Source organism: Lycorma delicatula, chromosome 3, assembly GCF_047948215.1.
Source record: "Lycorma delicatula isolate Av1 chromosome 3, ASM4794821v1, whole genome shotgun sequence".
Taxonomy (NCBI): Eukaryota; Metazoa; Arthropoda; class Insecta; order Hemiptera; family Fulgoridae; genus Lycorma; species Lycorma delicatula.
Genome location: NC_134457.1, coordinates 203,876,897 through 203,894,839, shown reverse-complemented (window position 1 = coordinate 203,894,839; position 17,943 = coordinate 203,876,897). Strand labels below are relative to the sequence as shown.

The following is a 17,943-nucleotide window of genomic DNA, read 5'->3' as shown; positions in this document are numbered from 1 at the left end:
ACAAATACACACCTACAGAATTTTACCCTTTTTTTTTAACTCAAAACAATCAGAAATTAAAGAAGTTAGATCCCCAAAATTTTGACTAATTGCAATACTAATGCTTATTATATTTTGTTAGGTCTCTAAAACATAAAGCCCAATAAAGAATTTTCATATCATTTTATGATTAACTAAAAATGAAACAGATACATTTTACAATAAAATGTTAATTGGAATATCTCTTTTATATATATATATGTCATGAAAATGATATGAAAATAAGTTGTCATCCAAATTATCTTTGAACCAGATCTGTTTGTCAACTAAATTAATGCTATTTGTTTAAAAATAACATTATTATATATATATATATATATATATGTATGATTGAATGTATGAATGTATGCATGTATGTGTGTGTGTGTGTGTGTGTGTGTGTGTGTGTGTGTGTGTGTGTGTGTGTGTGTGTGTGTGATGACATCTTATTTACGTGGTTTTAAAAAAAAATTACCACTAATAATTTTAATTGAAATCATAGTGCAACAATGACAGCAGCACTTTTGCTGAAAACATTTGTGTTGTCAAAAGGATTTAAATAAAATTCTTAAAAAATACATAAAGCCATTAAAAATGTATTACCTAAAGGCTCATCCAAATGTAATGGTCTTCTCAGATTTATATTATCAGGAACCGCCTTACTGCTTAATTCATCCAATGACTAAAAAATAATAAACCACAAATCAATATATTCGTGCAATTTATTCATAAAGTTTAAATTACAAACTAAATTAATTCAGACTGATATAGACTCAATATCTGTCATAAAAATTTAGTACACACAAAGGAAATAGAAAATAATTTTGGATATGAACATCAAAAAAAAATTGAAAAGAAACTTCAGTTAGGAATTTACAGAAAACCACCAGGAGAATGCAACAACATGATCAAGAAAACATCATTAGCAAAGTAATGAACACCATTATATTAGTATGCTATTGAAAAGTAGTACATACAATAAAAGCCCTAACATAAATAAAAAGATAAAAGAAATGACCAAATATGTGATTTTAAGTTAATTTAATTCATCTATTTGCAAGGATGAATTTGGATAAAATGTTTATCAGTTAATGAAACAGTCGTATTTTAGCCATATATTACTATACAGACAAAATAGACAGACATTAAGAATATGACTTTAATACTGAGAAACTCTATTTGCAGTCATTACCTAATAATTTTTGTTAATCTATTTTTTTTTAATATTTTGCCGTTATTTTTAATATATACGAGTATGTATACAGAGTGGTGCACGAAATTATCTAACATTTGGTTTTGTTAAAAAATATTTATTTGAATCACGATACAGAAAAGTAAAATACAATGTGTTTAGTATATACCTGGAGATTATGTTCTGCTTATCATATGTTCAATATGACCACCATCACATCTAGCAAATTCATCAACATGAACTCCTACATTGTTAGTAACTCGACGACAAATATACTCAGTTATCTCATTGCACGCCTCGATGATCGGGACCCACAGTTCCATCACTGTACAAGGATGTTTAGGAAAATTTTTTTCCTTCTTTAATCCCCAAAGAAAATAATCACACGGATTCAAATCAGGACTGTTCGGGGGCAGTTCTATTCGCACACAAAACGATTACGAAATCGGTTTGAAATGACATTTGCGTTAAAAGTTTCATGCAAAAAGTCTAAACCAACATTAGCTGTGAGTGGTCTGGCTCCATCCTGCATGAATAGAGTTGCTGTACGTCCTGATTTTTTGAGACTGTCACTTGTTTTATCCTCAACGTCCTGGTGTCCCGAGAAGGATTTTCAGGATATTAAATTATCCCGGTTTGGTAAATAATGTAAACATTATTTTTCAGAAGACAAATTTCACTCTAATTTAGGGAAATTTTATGCGTTGAGGGTTGACAACTTCTGACCTGCGCGCCTGCCTGCAGACAGCAGATGTCAAACCAAAACAAAAGCCAAATCAAGGTTAGTCACTTCACTGCTCACAGACAGTCTGTGTTATTACTGTTATTTTGGAGTTTAGGCTATTTCATTGTGCACATATTTAAGTTGCTGCATGTTAGTGTAGCGTTTGCATGTACAATGCCAAAATGAAAATGTCATTTCAGAGAACAATATTCTAAGGTGAACTTTTATTAAAAAGGAGAAGAATGAAGAAGAAGCATATTGTTCTTTCTGCAACAAGTTCATCTCAGTAAGTCACGGCATTAGAGCTGATCTGTTAAACCATTTAAAAACAAACATAAAAATAGCATGTACGGTGTGAATTCTTCTAAGATGATTGGCGAATTTGTTTGTGAAAAAGGATTCGAAAGAAGAAATAATCATAGCTACTGCTGATCTTACAGCAGGTACCATGTTGTAAAATAGCATCGCTCTTTTAAATCAGTTGATTATTCAAATAAGTTAAATCTGAATATTTATCCCGACTCTAAGGTTGCAGTAAAACAATAAACAGCACGCACTAAAGCTACTCATTTATCAGTTACATGCTTTCTTCACATTCAGTTAGTACTTGGGTTTCAGAATTAGAAGAAATTCCATATTATGAAGTTTCAACTGATGCTAGTGACCATAAAGCAGAAAAATATTTCCTGTTGTTGTTCAATATTTTAAAGAAGATGATTATATTACCAGTAAAATAATAAAGGTTTCATCACTGAAAGATAACAGTTCAGATACCATAACCATCTACTGCTTAACAAGCAAGCCTAGCTGAAGTAAACCTCCCTTTAGATAAATATTCATCATTTTGTGGTGATAACACAAAGGCTAATTTTGGAGGTGCGAACCACAAAGGGGTAAACAACATTTTCCACAAACTGCAAGGTAATTTGCGGAAAGACATAAGAGGGGATTGGGTGCCCTGCACACACATTGCACAATACAGTTTCTTGTGCAGCTGATGTCCTTGCAATGGATTTTGACACAGTAGCTGTCAAACTGTTCAACTACTTCTCTACACAAGCAGAACTGAAGTTTCTGTGAGTTTGTTGATATAACTTACAAACAGTTGCTTTACCACTCAAGAACAAGATGGGTATCTCTTACGCCTGCAGTTGAATGAATTTTAAGTTTACAGGAAGCTTTGAAGGTGTAGTTCCTCAATCAGGAAAAATCCCCTAAAATACGCATGGACTTTTTCTCAACCACACTAAGTGAGGCTTATATATGATTTCTCTACAAGCAGCTGTCTTTATTTCATAAAAAAAAATTAAAAACAATTGAATCTTCAAATATTCAATTATTGAGGTTAAATCAATTCTCGACAAAACTTTGAAGGCTCTTAAAAAACAAAAAGAATCTCTCTTTATTGCGTTTAAAATTAAGCAAATAATTGTTAAAGAGAAAGAAAGTGATAAGATGTTTAATGGGGAATGTAAGGAATTTTTCCAGACAGCTTATGGTTAATTGGATAAGTGGAGTGAGTCCCTTCGGCACTTATCCACCTTTAACTGGATAATGCTAAAGCCAATCCCTAATTGGGATCAAATAGAAAAAAATCAGACATATTTTACCTCAAAAACATTTCTTTCCCAAAAAGTGAGGTTTATGATCAGTTTCTTTGCCTAAAGAGCACGGTTACAGTTTTAATGGACAAACAGCACGACGAAGGAGAGCCTAAATGGGAGAATTTAAACTCAAGTGAAAAGTAGTATTCTCACTTGTTGAAAATGTTCCAATACTTATTTTTAATACCAGCTCACATGCAAACGTGGAGAGAATTTTTTCAGTGATGTCATCTCAGTGGACTAATGAGCCAACGGCCTTTCAGTGAAACAGTTTAAAAATTACTAATTTGTCTGTATTACTTCAACAAAACCTGTGTTGAATGTTATAATTATGGGAAAAATCAACCAGATCTTATAAAAGCTGCGAAGTCATCTGATAAATATGAATGTGCACTGGTACTCATACTTCTTTAGACTTAACTATGAACTTAAGAAGTATCCTGAGTTTTTAAATGAGCAACATTATAAACATCAGCAGTATCTCCAGTGAAGATGATGCTACTATTTTGCTCTGAAAGGACCTTTGGAAGAAATATTTTCAGTATTTTAAAAATAACTTTTATTAATTTCTAACAAAATATTAATCTTTCCAACAAACCAAACAAATTGTTTTTATACGTAATAAGACCCTTAACTCTTATCAATAGACAGAGACTAAAAATTCACTGTACTAAGTCACTTTATCTGAAGTTTAGAATGAGTTAAAAGAAATGAATGACTCGAAATCATTAGAGAAAGTCAAATGAAAAATAAGTTTTATTAAACTATCATTAAAAGTAACTAAAACAATGAGAAATCAAATATTAAGATAGGGGAACACAATCTTTTTTTCAGATGTAAGGTTGGATAACAAATAAAATATCAAAAGCAGCCTGGAATATATTAGGAGAGCTTAAACACAAAAGAAGAAATTTTCCAGCATCAAAATACAAATACTGTTATTAGAAAGAAATTCTTAAATATATTTATTGTATACTATATTATGACAATTAATACTAACAATAGAGAAATTATAAAAAGAAAAATTAGAAACTACAGTGAATGTTACGTATGAGGAGAAATTTGAAAACTGTTTTCTTCTGTTAGATAAAATACGATTTAAATTATGAGTTGCATATAAGAAAATTTAAATTATGAGTTACATATAAGAAGATTAAATTTTTATGAAATATACAATATAACAATATATACAATACAATATATACAATACAATACAATATATATATACAATATAACAATACAAGAAAATAATCAACTTACTCTAAAACCTAATGAATCAAGCATAGAAGTCTGATCTTGTTCTCTTGGTCCAATATGTCTAGATGGAAATCCTTCAGATTTTGGTATCAATTCATCAAGTTTCGATCTACTATAAAATTTCATACAATTAGAAAATGTTCTATTAATGCCAAGACTTTTAAATAATACACTCCTATTAATTACATTTTTATTATATAAAACAGAATGTAATCGTAATTGTTTAAAATTTATTTTGTTTGTCATATTGTTTAGCATTTTTTTAAATAAAAATCACCCACTTTATTAAATTAGATAATATTTAATTCAGAAAATTAAAACGAATATTAAGTAAAATATAATCAAATAATAACTAGTAATAAAGCAAACCTGAATTACAATAATTAAATTAGAACTAGTACTCAAATATTTGTAACATAACTACTGTTATTTTATACATTTATAATTATATATTATTATCATACTGATAGTTCAAAAGGTTAATATTAAAAAAAAAACTACTGATATTAGTCAATTTAAAATACTATAACTGCTGTTTAATCTTTTTTTCATCTAATTTACGTGGTTAAAAATATTGTAAAAAAAAATAATTCACCACTAAACCTCAAACTTTGTACGTGAGAGTATGGAATAGACATTTTTTAGTGTATGAAAAATACCACGCCTGACCAGGGGATTCAAACCTAGGACCTTCTGAATGAAAGACTGAGATGCTACAACTTCTCCATGGAGATCAGTGAACCAATATTTTAATTCACATATATGTAAATAATGCATCATTTTATACAAAAAGAAAAAATATATATATATATTTTTTTTGTACTGGATTTTTAGCAGTTTACAACCATTATATGTTTATGTTCAAAAGTATAATAATATATTACATATTCAAAAAGGAAAGCTTTAAAAAAACTGGCTCAGTTGTGGTGAGATTACTAAAAGGTAAAATAGCAATAAAAAATAAGGGCTATAATTCGAAATAAATGATAAAATAAAACTTTTATGCACAAGTTGTACTGTGCACAAAAACAATAAAACTATTCCTATTTCAATTTTTTTTTTTATTTCTTCTTTTGATAAGCTCACACTAAATTAAAAATAAATAATCATAAAAACTTACTACTAACTCCTTGTTTAAAGCTGACTTGCAAAATTTTAAATTTAATGAAAAATTTAACAGATATATATATTTAGTGCATTTTTTATGATGATATTTTTTTATGTTTATCAGATTTGAAATTTTTAGTTATTTTATTTTAATTAAATAAGCCTATAAATGTTCCCCGTGTGAAAACAACACTTCTAAAAGAAAGTAATCTGGATCTTTGATAAAAAGAAATGTGAATAAATGTAGAAAAACAATTTAGAGCGAGCTAAAGACACCTTGGACTAAGCAGGTATGCATTATTTTTATACTGAAATTTACTAATTAGTTTTCCTAAATTTCTGTTTGAAAATATTTGATATCTGAATGCTCCTCATTAATCTCTAATAATCTAATTTTAAGCAATGAAGATGATGAAAAAATGGAAAATATCTTCAAATAATCTATGTAGACAATGTAATTTTTCATTTAAAAATCCTACACTTAATCTGGAAAAAATTACAAAGGACACAGTTCCTCTCATACATTGTAGAGGTAGTTGCCTCTACTCATAAAAAGTAATTATCAAAACCAGTCCATTTAAAAGAGATTAAGTTTACATCAGCACCACAATGTTGTAATATCACATTCTTAAGCAAAACTCATACAATTCAACTGAGGGCTGGCGGTCCTTACTGATGATCAGCTGCAAGGTTGTGTAGCTGCGCAATTCCCAGAAGGTAGTGACACCAGAAGAAAGGAGATTATCGCTGACTATATCCCTCGGTTCCCCTTGGAGGAACTGCTTTCCGCTACCCGGAAGATGAAGACCGGGAAAAGTCCTGGGCCTTACAGTATTCCTGTTGAGGTGGTCAGGATTGTTGTTGACGCGGCTCCATTTAACGTCTTAGGTACGTTCAACTACATCCTGGTCAACGAGCACTTGCCGGAGAACTGGAAGATGTAGCAGTTGGTGCTGATCAGGAAGGAAGGACGCTCTGCCGATGACCCTTCTGTCTATCGATCGCTTTCTTCGATCGATAACTTCACGAAGCCGTTTGAGAAGATTAGATTAATGAATACGGTTGACAGTACGGTTGTTAGATCGAGACATAGAAGGAATATTCCGGTTTTCATCTTCTTTGACTTTAAGAACGCCTTCAACAGTCTGTTATGGCCAGCGATTTTCGAGTCGCTGAACAGACTAATTGACTAGTTAAGATCCCTAAACACACGTAATAGATAGACTCTTGAGCGGGTCCAAAGAAGGATTCTCTGCATGTCTGCACGAGCTACGTCTACGTAGCTCGTGCAGACTACGAGCTACGGGCTATGTCTGAGGCGGCGTTCGTTATCGCCAGTACACCGCCAATAGACTTGCTGTCAACGGTTCAGGGACGACTATTACTTGGCGGGGGGGGGGGGGGGTTAAGGCGTCGTCTAACGGTGTTCTTCTAGAAAAGTGGTACTCCAGATGGGATGAATCCGACAAGGAGAGACAGACATACAGGCACACTAAACGTGTCACGCCGTGGATTAACAGGGGGTTTGGAAAGCTAGAGTATTCCAGTTCCTATCGGGTCATAGCCGATTAGGTCGCATCTGTACACAAGGGAGCACAGTGTAGAAGAATTGTTCCCGTATTGTGGCGCCCTTGAGGATGTCAAGCGTATTATTTTTGTGTGCGATAGGTGGGAAGGGCCTTATATGCAGCGCTAAAAGTCCCGCTAAATGCGGACACATAACCGATGTCCTGCTCGCTAGCGCCGAGAAGTGGAATGCGGTCTCCGAGATGGTGAAGAGCATCGTTTGGGTGAAGGTGGCTGGGTAACTGGACGGGAGCCAGCCTGCGTGGGTGGATGGGTGTGTCCATTTGCGTCAGTTGGATTAGATTAGACCAGATTAGGTTAGATTAGATTAGACCAAGCCGAGTTTGACCCGAACGCGAATGTACGTGTTCTGTCGTGGGACACCGCTGAGTTCCTTGCCGCCCTCTTTCTGACAGGTAATTCTGTGATTACACCGGAGACTACAACACAGCCTATGGCGGGCCCGGTCTTCGCGTGTCCTATAGGAAAAGGGGTTTTAGTCGGCGAGTGGCTGTCACTCCCATCTGTGCGGGCGGGTGGTGTCTTTTAGAGATTTATTCTCCTTCAACGCAGTAAAATAAAAACCCTGAGAACAGGACTATCCGCTCACCTACCTGTAATAATAGATGGCAAGCCATCTTTTTTTTTAATAATCTATTTTTTAAATTTAGGCGTAAAAATTTTTATATATTCAGTTTTATAAGTTTAAAAATTTTTCCCTAAAAGTTTAACTTCTTTTTATTATAATTTATTTTCATTAATTCATAAATCAGAAGTATGCGTATTCTGTATCAGAATAATAATCTCTGTTTAATTAAAAAAAGGTTAACTTCGCAATAACTCGTTAATATTCTAATAATATTATTATTCTTTTTTTTTCAGTAATTATAAAATCTAATACATTACAATTGCAATTAAATTTATTCAGCAAGATATTATATTATTGTAGACGAGTACTATGGATCTGATAGACAATTTTATTGAAATGTATTTAAGGGACAGCAACCGTAAACGAAAAGGAGATAATAGGTTAGAGAGAAAGATTGAGTATGAGAGGTAAGACGTATAAAAATATATAACAGTATGGTTTACCGCGGCTGTCGGTCGCTATCAAAAAGGGTAAGGTGTCAGAATATCTGTTGGAGGATTGCAATTTCGTAGAGTCGACGGCTTGGCTTTGCGCACAGCTGTGCCACTAAACTCTTGTGTTTTACGAGCCTCCCTGAGCGGCCAATATTGACCCACTTTTTTGCATTATGTTGTACGCAGTTATTTTCTACATGTTACGAAAATTGGATATTGCAGTATAGGGTTTTTCTCGCAGGATCATTTTGTATCTTAACAAGACAGGGCATCATATCGGTCTAAACAGTTCTGTTTTTTTATCTTCATACATTACATTATAATTTTCCTTAATGTAACACACTGCCTAAAAAAAATATTTTTCAAAGAAAAATCTCCGCTTTCAATATTTTTTCTTTTATTTCAAATTATGTTTCCAAAAAATTATAGTAAGTAGAGGTATAATTCAATAATTTTAACTCGAACAGCCTGTTACAAAATAATAAAAGTTTAAGTTCTACGAAATAATATTCAACGATCATCTGATAACAAGGAAAAACAAAATTAAAAGTGATTTACTCGACTGAAATCTTTTAGCCTGGATAAGATCAAAGAATACTCATTACAGCTTTTTCATGAAGATGCTTACTTATATTATAGGTTTATATTAGAGATTACTTTACATTATATTACATTTATATCAGAGGTTTGCATCCTCTAATTTTTTTTTTTTTTTTTTTTTGTCTTCAGTCATTTGACTGGTTTGATGCAGCTCTCCAAGATTCCCTATCTAGTGCTAGTCGTTTCATTTCAGTATACCCTCTACATCCTACATCCCCAACAATTTGTTTTACATACTCCAAACGTGGCCTGCCTACACAATTTTTCCCTTCTACCTGTCCTTCCAATATTAAAGCGACTATTCCAGGATGCCTTAGTATGTGGCCAATAAATCTGTTTCTTCTTTTAACTATATTTTTCCAAATGCTACTTTCTTCATCTATTTGCCGCAATACCTCTTCATTTGTCACTTTATCCACCCATCTGATTTTTAACATTCTCCTATAGCACCACATTTCAAAAGCTTCTAATCTTTTCTTCTCAGATACTCCGATTGTCCAAGTTTCACTTCCATATAAAGCGACACTCCAAACATACACTTTCAAAAATCTTTTCCTGACATTTAAATTCATTTTTGATGTAAACAAATTATATTTCTTACTGAAGGCTCGTTTAGCTTGTGCTATTCGGCATTTTATATCGCTCCTGCTTCGTCCATCTTTAGTAATTTTACTTCCCAAATAACAAAATTCTTCTACCTCCATAATCTTTTCTCCTCCTATTTTCACATTCAGTGGTCCATCTTTGTTATTTCTACTACATTTCATTACTTTTGTTTTGTTCTTGTTTATTTTCATGCAATAGTTTTTGCGTAGGACTTCATCTATGCCGTTCATTGTTTCTTCTAAATCCTTTTTACTCTCGGCTAGAATTACTATATCATCAGCAAATCGTAGCATCTTTATCTTTTCACCTTGTACTGTTACTCCGAATCTAAATTGTTCTTTAACATCATTAACTGCTAGTTCCATGTAAAGATTAAAAAGTAACGGTGATAGGGAACATCCTTGTCGGACTCCCTTTCTTATTAGGGCTTCTTTCTTATGTTCTTCAATTGTTATTGTTGCTGTTTGGTTCCTGTACATGTTAGCAATTGTTCTTCTATCTCTGTATTTGAACCCTAATTTTTTTAAAATGCTGAACATTTTATTCCAGTCTACGTTATCGAAAGCCTTTTCTAGGTCTATAAACACCAAGTATGTTGGTTTGTTTTTCTTTAATCTTCCTTCTACTATTAATCTGAGGCCTAAAATTGCTTCCCTTGTCCCTATACTTTTCCTGAAACCAAATTGGTCTTCTCCTAACACTTCTTCCACTCTCCTCTCAATTCTTCTGTATAAAATTCTAGTTAAGATTTTTGATGCATGACTAATTAAACTAATTGTTCTGTATTCTTCACATTTATCTGCCCCTGCTTTCTTTGGTATCATAACTATAACACTTTTTTTGAAGTCTGATGGAAATTCCCCATTTTCATAAATATTACACACCAGTTTGTATAATCTATCAATCGCTTCCTCACCTGCACTGCGCAGTAATTCTACAGGTATTCCGTCTATTCCAGGAGCCTTTCTGCCATTTAAATCTTTTAATGCTCTCTTAAATTCAGATCTCAGTATTGTTTCTCCCATTTCATCCTCCTCAACTTCCTCTTCTTCCTCTATAACACCATTTTCTAATTCATTTCCTCCGTATAACTCTTCAATATATTCCACCCATCTATCGACTTTACCTTTCGTATTATATATTGGTGTACCATCTTTGTTTAACACACTATTACATTTTAATTTATGTACCCCAAAATTTTCCTTAACTTTCCTGTATGCTCCGTCTATTTTACCAATGTTCATTTCTCTTTCCACTTCTGAACACTTTTCTTTAATCCACTCTTCTTTCGCCAGTTTGCACTTCCTGTTTATAGCATTTCTTAATTGCCGATAGTTCCTTTTACTTTCTTCATCACTAGCATTCTTATATTTTCTACGTTCATCCATCAGCTGCAATATATCGTCTGAAACCCAAGGTTTTCTACCGGTTCTCTTTATTCCGCCTAAGTTTGCTTCTGCTGATTTAAGAATTTCCTTTTTAACATTCTCCCATTCTTCTTCTACATTTTCTACCTTATCTTTTTTACTCAGACCTCTTGCGATGTCCTCCTCAAAAATCTTCTTTACCTCCTCTTCCTCAAGCTTCTCTAAATTCCACCGATTCATCTGACACCTTTTCTTCAGGTTTTTAAACCCCAATCTACATTTCATTATCACCAAATTATGGTCGCTATCAATGTCTGCTCCAGGGTAAGTTTTGCAGTCAACGAGTTGATTTCTAAATCTTTGCTTAACCATGATATAATCTATCTGATACCTTGCAGTATCGCCTGGCTTTTTCCAAGTGTATATTCTTCTATTATGATTTTTAAATTGGGTGTTGGCAATTACTAAATTATACTTCGTGCAAAACTCTATAAGTCGGTCCCCTCTTTCATTCCTTTTGCCCAGCCCGTATTCACCCACTATATTTCCTTCCTTGCCTTTTCCAATGCTTGCATTCCAATCTCCAACTATTATTAAATTTTCATCTCCTTTTACGTGTTTAATTGCTTCATCAATCTCTTCGTATACACATTCTACCTCATCATCATCATGGGCGCTTGTAGGCATATAAACGTTAACAATCGTTGTCGGTTTAGGTTTTGATTTTATCCTTATTACAATGATTCTATCGCTATGCGTTTTGAAATACTCCACTCTCCTCCCTATCTTCTTGTTCATCACGAAGCCTACTCCTGCCTGCCCATTATTTGACGCTGAGTTAATTACTCTAAAATCACCTGACCAAAAGTCGCCTTCCTCTTCCCACCGAACCTCACTAATTCCTACTATATCCACATTCACCCTATCCATTTCCCTTTTTAAATTTTCTAGCCTACCAACCTTTTTTAAGCTTCTAACATTCCACGCTCCGACTCGTAGAATGTTATTTTTTAATTTTCTGGTGACCCCTTCCTTAGTAGTCCCCACCCGGAGATCCGAACGGGGGACTATTTTACCTCCGGAATATTTTACCAAGGAAGGCGCCTCCATTATTGTTATGTGAAAATGCAGAGCCACATTTTCTTGGAAAAAAAAAAGCAGCTGTAGTTTTCCATTGCTTTCAGCTGCGCAGTACTCAGAGGACTGAGTGATGTTGATACGGCCGTTTAAGTCGTCCTGACTCACGCCCCTAACAACTACTGAAAGAGCTGCTGCCCTCTTTCAGGAATCATTCCTTAGTCTGGCTCTCAACAGATACCTCTCCGATATGGTTGCACCTTCGGTCCAGCTACTCTGTATCCCTGAGCACTCAAGCCCCCTCACCAACGGCAAGGTCTCATGATTCATAGAGGAGGCATCCTCTAATATAAGTTTAATACTATTAATATGTGGCTAAATGAATTTTACATTTAGCAAAACGTACATGTTTTTGTGTTCAAGAATGTCATTTATCCTTTAATTGTACACTTTCAAACTCAAAAAAAAAAACAAAAAAAAACACATCAGTTATGTATCTGAGAAGTGCTGCAAAAGTTTTCAATCATTACATAACTTGTAACGTGGAAATACTAAGTCGCCAATCGAACAACCTGTAGCGAATTATAAGGACGAAATACATTTTTCGTAAATTATAAATACGAATTACATTAATGTTCAGATAAACATTTTTTTCTCAAATTAATTGAAGACATATATAGCTACACTTTTATGTTGTTAGCAATCTTGCAAACTATAATCTATGTTACTGTGTTACAGTTTTTTTTGAAAATGACTCGAACAGAATTCGATGTTTTTAAAAGTGCGCGTATCTACACGTTTGTTAGCTGCTGTCTGCTGCTGCCTTTATTCTTTCATATACGGAATCATAGTACTCTAGATTAAAGAAATCTAGTATTAACCTCTTCCAGTAAAAAACATTCTTGCTGATAATTACACTTTGTTTAAAACTAAAGATAGAATAGTTGGATTTTATTAATAATTAAAGGATAATAATTAAAGCTGTATCTTATTTAGGCGGTGTTTAAAAAAAATTACATCATAACTGTTTTTAAAGATATCGCAAACAGGTGTGAATTTGTGAATACATAGTATTGTGAAATACTATGCCTGCAAATTACCTGTTTTTTATAAGCGAAATTACGCTTCATAAACTCTTTGTTGAGATTTTTTATAGGTTAATTTATTCCAGCGAGCGATATTTATAAAACAAATTTAAATCACATGGGTGTACAATGAGTATTGTAACGCAAGAGTAATGACAATTGGGCGTTAGGTATCTGCAATGGAGTCTCCCTACTCCTCGTTCGCTAGCAGAGACGTATTTCGTTAGTTAATGGAAAAAATAAACAGTAGGGCCAGAAATTGGTGCATAATGGGCGGTGGTTTAAATCGATGTGTAGAATGAAAAATAAAGAAAGAAAGAAGTGACATTGTCTTCTACAAATTTCGATCTTCTTTCCTCTCCAAATTAATTCAAATCAAAGGACACTGGAACGTTACTAGCAAAAAAAAAAAAAAATTAACTGAATAGAGGCGAAAACTGGTAAAAGAACAAATCTCTTCTAAGGCTGTCTAAGACTTAGACAACAGACAATATGACTTAGATTCTTTGATCTGGAATTTAGTTAAAGTTCTGTACCAAGGGAAAATTCTGGTATAATTTCAAAACCGACTAGTTGTTAACAAACCAAAACATAAAGACTTGTAAATATTTTATAGCAGAAGTTCGAGTATCTCAAATGTAGCATCTGTCACGTAAAACTTTTAATAAAGAAGTCGTTAAAAAATTACCGATGTGAAAAAATTGAAATCGTAATAATTATCCTTCGTTATATTTAAAAAAATATATTTTTTTGATTTTCTGTATTTCGTCCTTTAATATGAAATGGATATACTTATAACAATTAAAAATATAAACGCATTATTATTTTATAATCGATTAAAAAACATATTTATTCTAACCAATTTCGTTTTAGTTACTTTATATAATGAATCAGTAATGCATAGTAATAAATTTTATAATAAATTTTGTTTTAGTTCGGGATAATTTATTTAAATTATCTTATCGTGATCTTTTATAATTATAAAAACCTCATTACTATCTGCCTCTACTATCGGGACTTAGACTCGCCAAAGCACGTGATATTCCAGTGCCCGCGGTAGGACAAGGAACGCCGCGACTGTGCTGTCGTAACTAGGCATCTCGAGATAGGGTAGAAACCATTGTCGGAACGATGTTACGCAGTCTGGTGGACTTCGACACTGTGGCGGGTTTTGTGTCGGGAATACTTCAAATGAAATATCGGAAAGCGAGAAGGTGAGGGACAGCTCCGTATGGAGCTGCCGTTTGCTCGTGCTTGCACGGGTGGTCGGTGGTGATGAAGTACGGGAACTCTCGAGCCCCTGAGCTAAAAGACCGAGTCCCAGCGAGGCCGTCCCTTCGTGGGTGTCCCCGTTAGAGGCGAAGCACAAAGGACCGAGTCCGGGTTGCTGGATGAAGGAGGCGGGAAACGACATAGCCGAACCTGGTGTTTCCCTCTTCTGGCTGCTAGAGGCGAAAGCACCTCCCGGAATCGTTTTCATGCTTAATTGGGGGTCTGGTTCCGGGAGGCAGGGTTAAATATTAAAAAAAGAAGAAAACCTCATTAAAATTTAAAGTTTTTAAAGTCAATAACTTTGCTCGTCTCTTCAATTTCTCAGAGTTTTATTTGGAACTAAGAAGCCAAAGGTAGTAGATTCACAATTAAAATTAATTTTTTAATTTACAACGATCGCTCTTGTAAAGCCTGACGCGTTTTTCAACTTCTGTCTTACCAATGTTTATTGGTAAGATAGCAATTACATAACATTGCAGATAGCAATTGAAATAAATAAAAAATCCGTAACGTCTAGTTTTCAAAATATTTATTTAGGTATGTCAGAAGAGAGAGTCGGCCACTTTATGAGACAGTTTTTTTCTCTGACTGGCGGAGTACAGTTATCTAACCATTCTTCTGTACATTATCGCGTGTTCGCGATTTTATAAGGATACTAGCGGACCCGACAGACGTTGTCCTGACGCGGCATTATTCTGTAATAAATGCACACACATAAATATAAGTAACTTAATTAAGTTAAAATTAGCAGGAATGTGTTCTAAATTTCATTAAAATGACTATTAGTATGATATTATCAGTTTGTGATTGTTGTATTATTGTAATGGGTTTATTGATTAATTATGTGTAGTATGGTTAATATTTATTTTCACTAAATATTGAGATGTCCGATGAAAATTGAATTAAAAAATCGAAACGTCGTAAAATTAATAATTAGTGTAATTAATACATTTTCATCATTACTAATTTTCACTTAATATCATTCTAAAAAAGTACCTCCTAAATATTTTTTTTTTATTTAATAATTTTAACGTTTCATAACTATGTAACAGCTTAATTAATCAATTAATTAAAGCATTGTAAAAAAGCAACGTAGTTAAAATTTTAGTCGAAATTTTTATCATTTTTCTCATTCTTTATTTTAACATCTATTTTACCAAATTTTAGATAATTGTAAATTAAAAATAATTTTAGAAAACTTTTTATAACTTTAATATATTTTAATTTTATAAATGTTATAATTTATTTTACAAACTTAAATTTTTATTTTCAAAAAGGCGTTCAATACTTCATAAGTTGCATAGAATCAAATGAGAACTGACAATTTATATTTGTAGGTTAAGTTGATTGTTATTGAATGCACGTGTATACATTATTAAAAATTAATGAAAAAACATGTAAAATACTCACTTCAATACTGCACCTTACAAATTTGCACAATGTATATTTTTTAATATGTAAATGTAGCTCTTGCTACATTTGACTATGCATACAGATTAAATGAACACAATTGGAAGTTTCATTAAACCTTTAAAAACTGAACATTAGAAACTTCACAAAATTTAACCTTTCACTTTATAAAAGTCAATTAGTCAAGAACGTAAATCAATTGTCAGAATAGCACTACCTATAGGATTTAATTCAAACTATTCTCTAAATACGAATTTTAATATAAGAACAACACTAAGCTACGACGTAAGTAACTGATATGCCAAAAAGCAACAAAATAAAAAAAAAATCCTAGAATCCGATCGCAGCACCAACTACCGGGTTTGACTGATAAACCAAAAATTAAAAAAAAAACTTCTAAAACGCGATCGCAGCTCTGCCTACCGGACCCAATTGTTAACCTTAACCATCCCAAGATCAACAACACATAAATTAAAAAAACATTTCCACTTCAATACTGTACCTTACAAATTTTCTCAATGTATATTTTTTAATTACACTTTAAAACGTTATTTCAATAAATAATAATATAATATAATATTTCTCAATACGCGCACAATTATAAACGCGATCGCAGTACTGCCTACTTGTTACTTAATCAGTTGTGATTTTGTTTACATTGGCAACGGCCATCTTGCATTGATCTGATTGGTTTGACTTTGTTTACATTTCCATCTGATTTATTAGCCTCTTATTTATTAAAAAAACTGTTTTCTCGCGATTTTTTGTAACACAATAATAACACAAAATTACGAAATGTTTTTCTCAATTTGATCGCAGCACCAACTGTCGGGACAAACAAAAATTAAAACAGAATATTATTGAATATTCGATGCTGCGATGGTAGCGCAGGCTGCTGGATTCAATGTAAAACATTCCAAAATCAACAACTACTTATAAATAAAAAATTAATTAAAAAAACATTTTCCAGTGGACCAAATTGTGAATCTATATCATTTTCGAATCCCCCTGAACACACACAAAAAGTTTCATCAAAATCGGTCCAGCCGTTTAGTAGGAGTTCGGAGACATATACACGCACACAAGAAATATATATATAAAGATTGAGATAGCAAACGTAAAAATTCTTTCAAATACGATTTATTTACTTTATACTCGTTTACCCTATATAGAATAAGTTATAGCAAAATACAGCTCCGATTTTACCTTAAACCTTATAGTAACTAATACTAAACAAAATTAACAAAAAATTATAACAGCAAGAAAACGATCACAAAATCAACATTCTACTTTATTATAAGAATACGAGTATTCTTATATAAAGAATAAACTTTTACAAAAACAAACTAGCTTACACTCTACACGAAAAATGTCACTTTTTCCCCTGTTCACAACGAACTCATCGAACAGTTTCTCGTACTTAACAGCAAATAACACTATTCCAAAACGGAATACTCGTGACGCACACTTTGCTCGTTTATTACCTCAAACTCACTCCGAATGCTCTTGCATACTGTCCTCTCATTTATCACACACTGTACTGAACTGAAGTTCGTTGGTCCTCGGCAGTATTTATACCTCCGGACCAAGGACTTGACATGTAGTAAAAGCAGCCGACCCATCCTTTTGTTCTTTCAAGCGTGACGATTTTTATTCTATAAACTCTTTTCTATAAACGCTTTTCTATAAACTCTTTCTAGAAAAAATTTGTTTGTTGTTTTTTTAGATTTTTTTTCTTCAATCTGTTTGTTAATTTCCATTCTTCGTTTTCTCTCTCTTTCTTACTCAGGAGCTTCTTTATCCATTACAGTATATTGCCCATGAAGGTCTTTCTTACCAATGTTAAATCGTGTAGGCTGGTTATAAATAGATCGAGAAATAATTGTACGTCAATTAGTGCTACTTTAACGAAAGATTGTAGATTGTGATCTTTAATAATAATATATTCTATTAAAGGACGAATATAAATCACAAT

At 32.9% G+C, this 17,943-nt stretch overlaps 1 protein-coding gene across 7 annotated transcripts in view; it reads right to left on the bottom strand.

Annotated features, from left to right (window-relative positions):
- The window catches only part of LOC142322375 (glycine dehydrogenase (decarboxylating), mitochondrial-like), a 61,027-nt gene extending 44,906 nt beyond the window's left edge, over positions 1 to 16,121 (bottom strand). For 4 of the 7 annotated variants that reach the window (XM_075361382.1, XM_075361386.1, XM_075361389.1 and 1 more), the window contains exons 1-2: positions 4,799 to 5,165; positions 622 to 700 (exon numbers count right to left, since the gene is read on the bottom strand). In XM_075361382.1, the coding sequence (XP_075217497.1) occupies positions 622 to 700; positions 4,799 to 5,053 (334 nt within the window). In that variant the 5' untranslated portion in view covers positions 5,054 to 5,165. Of the gene's footprint in view, positions 1 to 621; positions 701 to 4,798; positions 5,166 to 15,968 lie in introns of those variants that run through there. The other 3 variants (XM_075361384.1, XM_075361387.1, XM_075361388.1) reach the window with 3 other exon arrangements.
- Between the last annotated feature and the right edge of the window lie 1,822 nt (positions 16,122 to 17,943).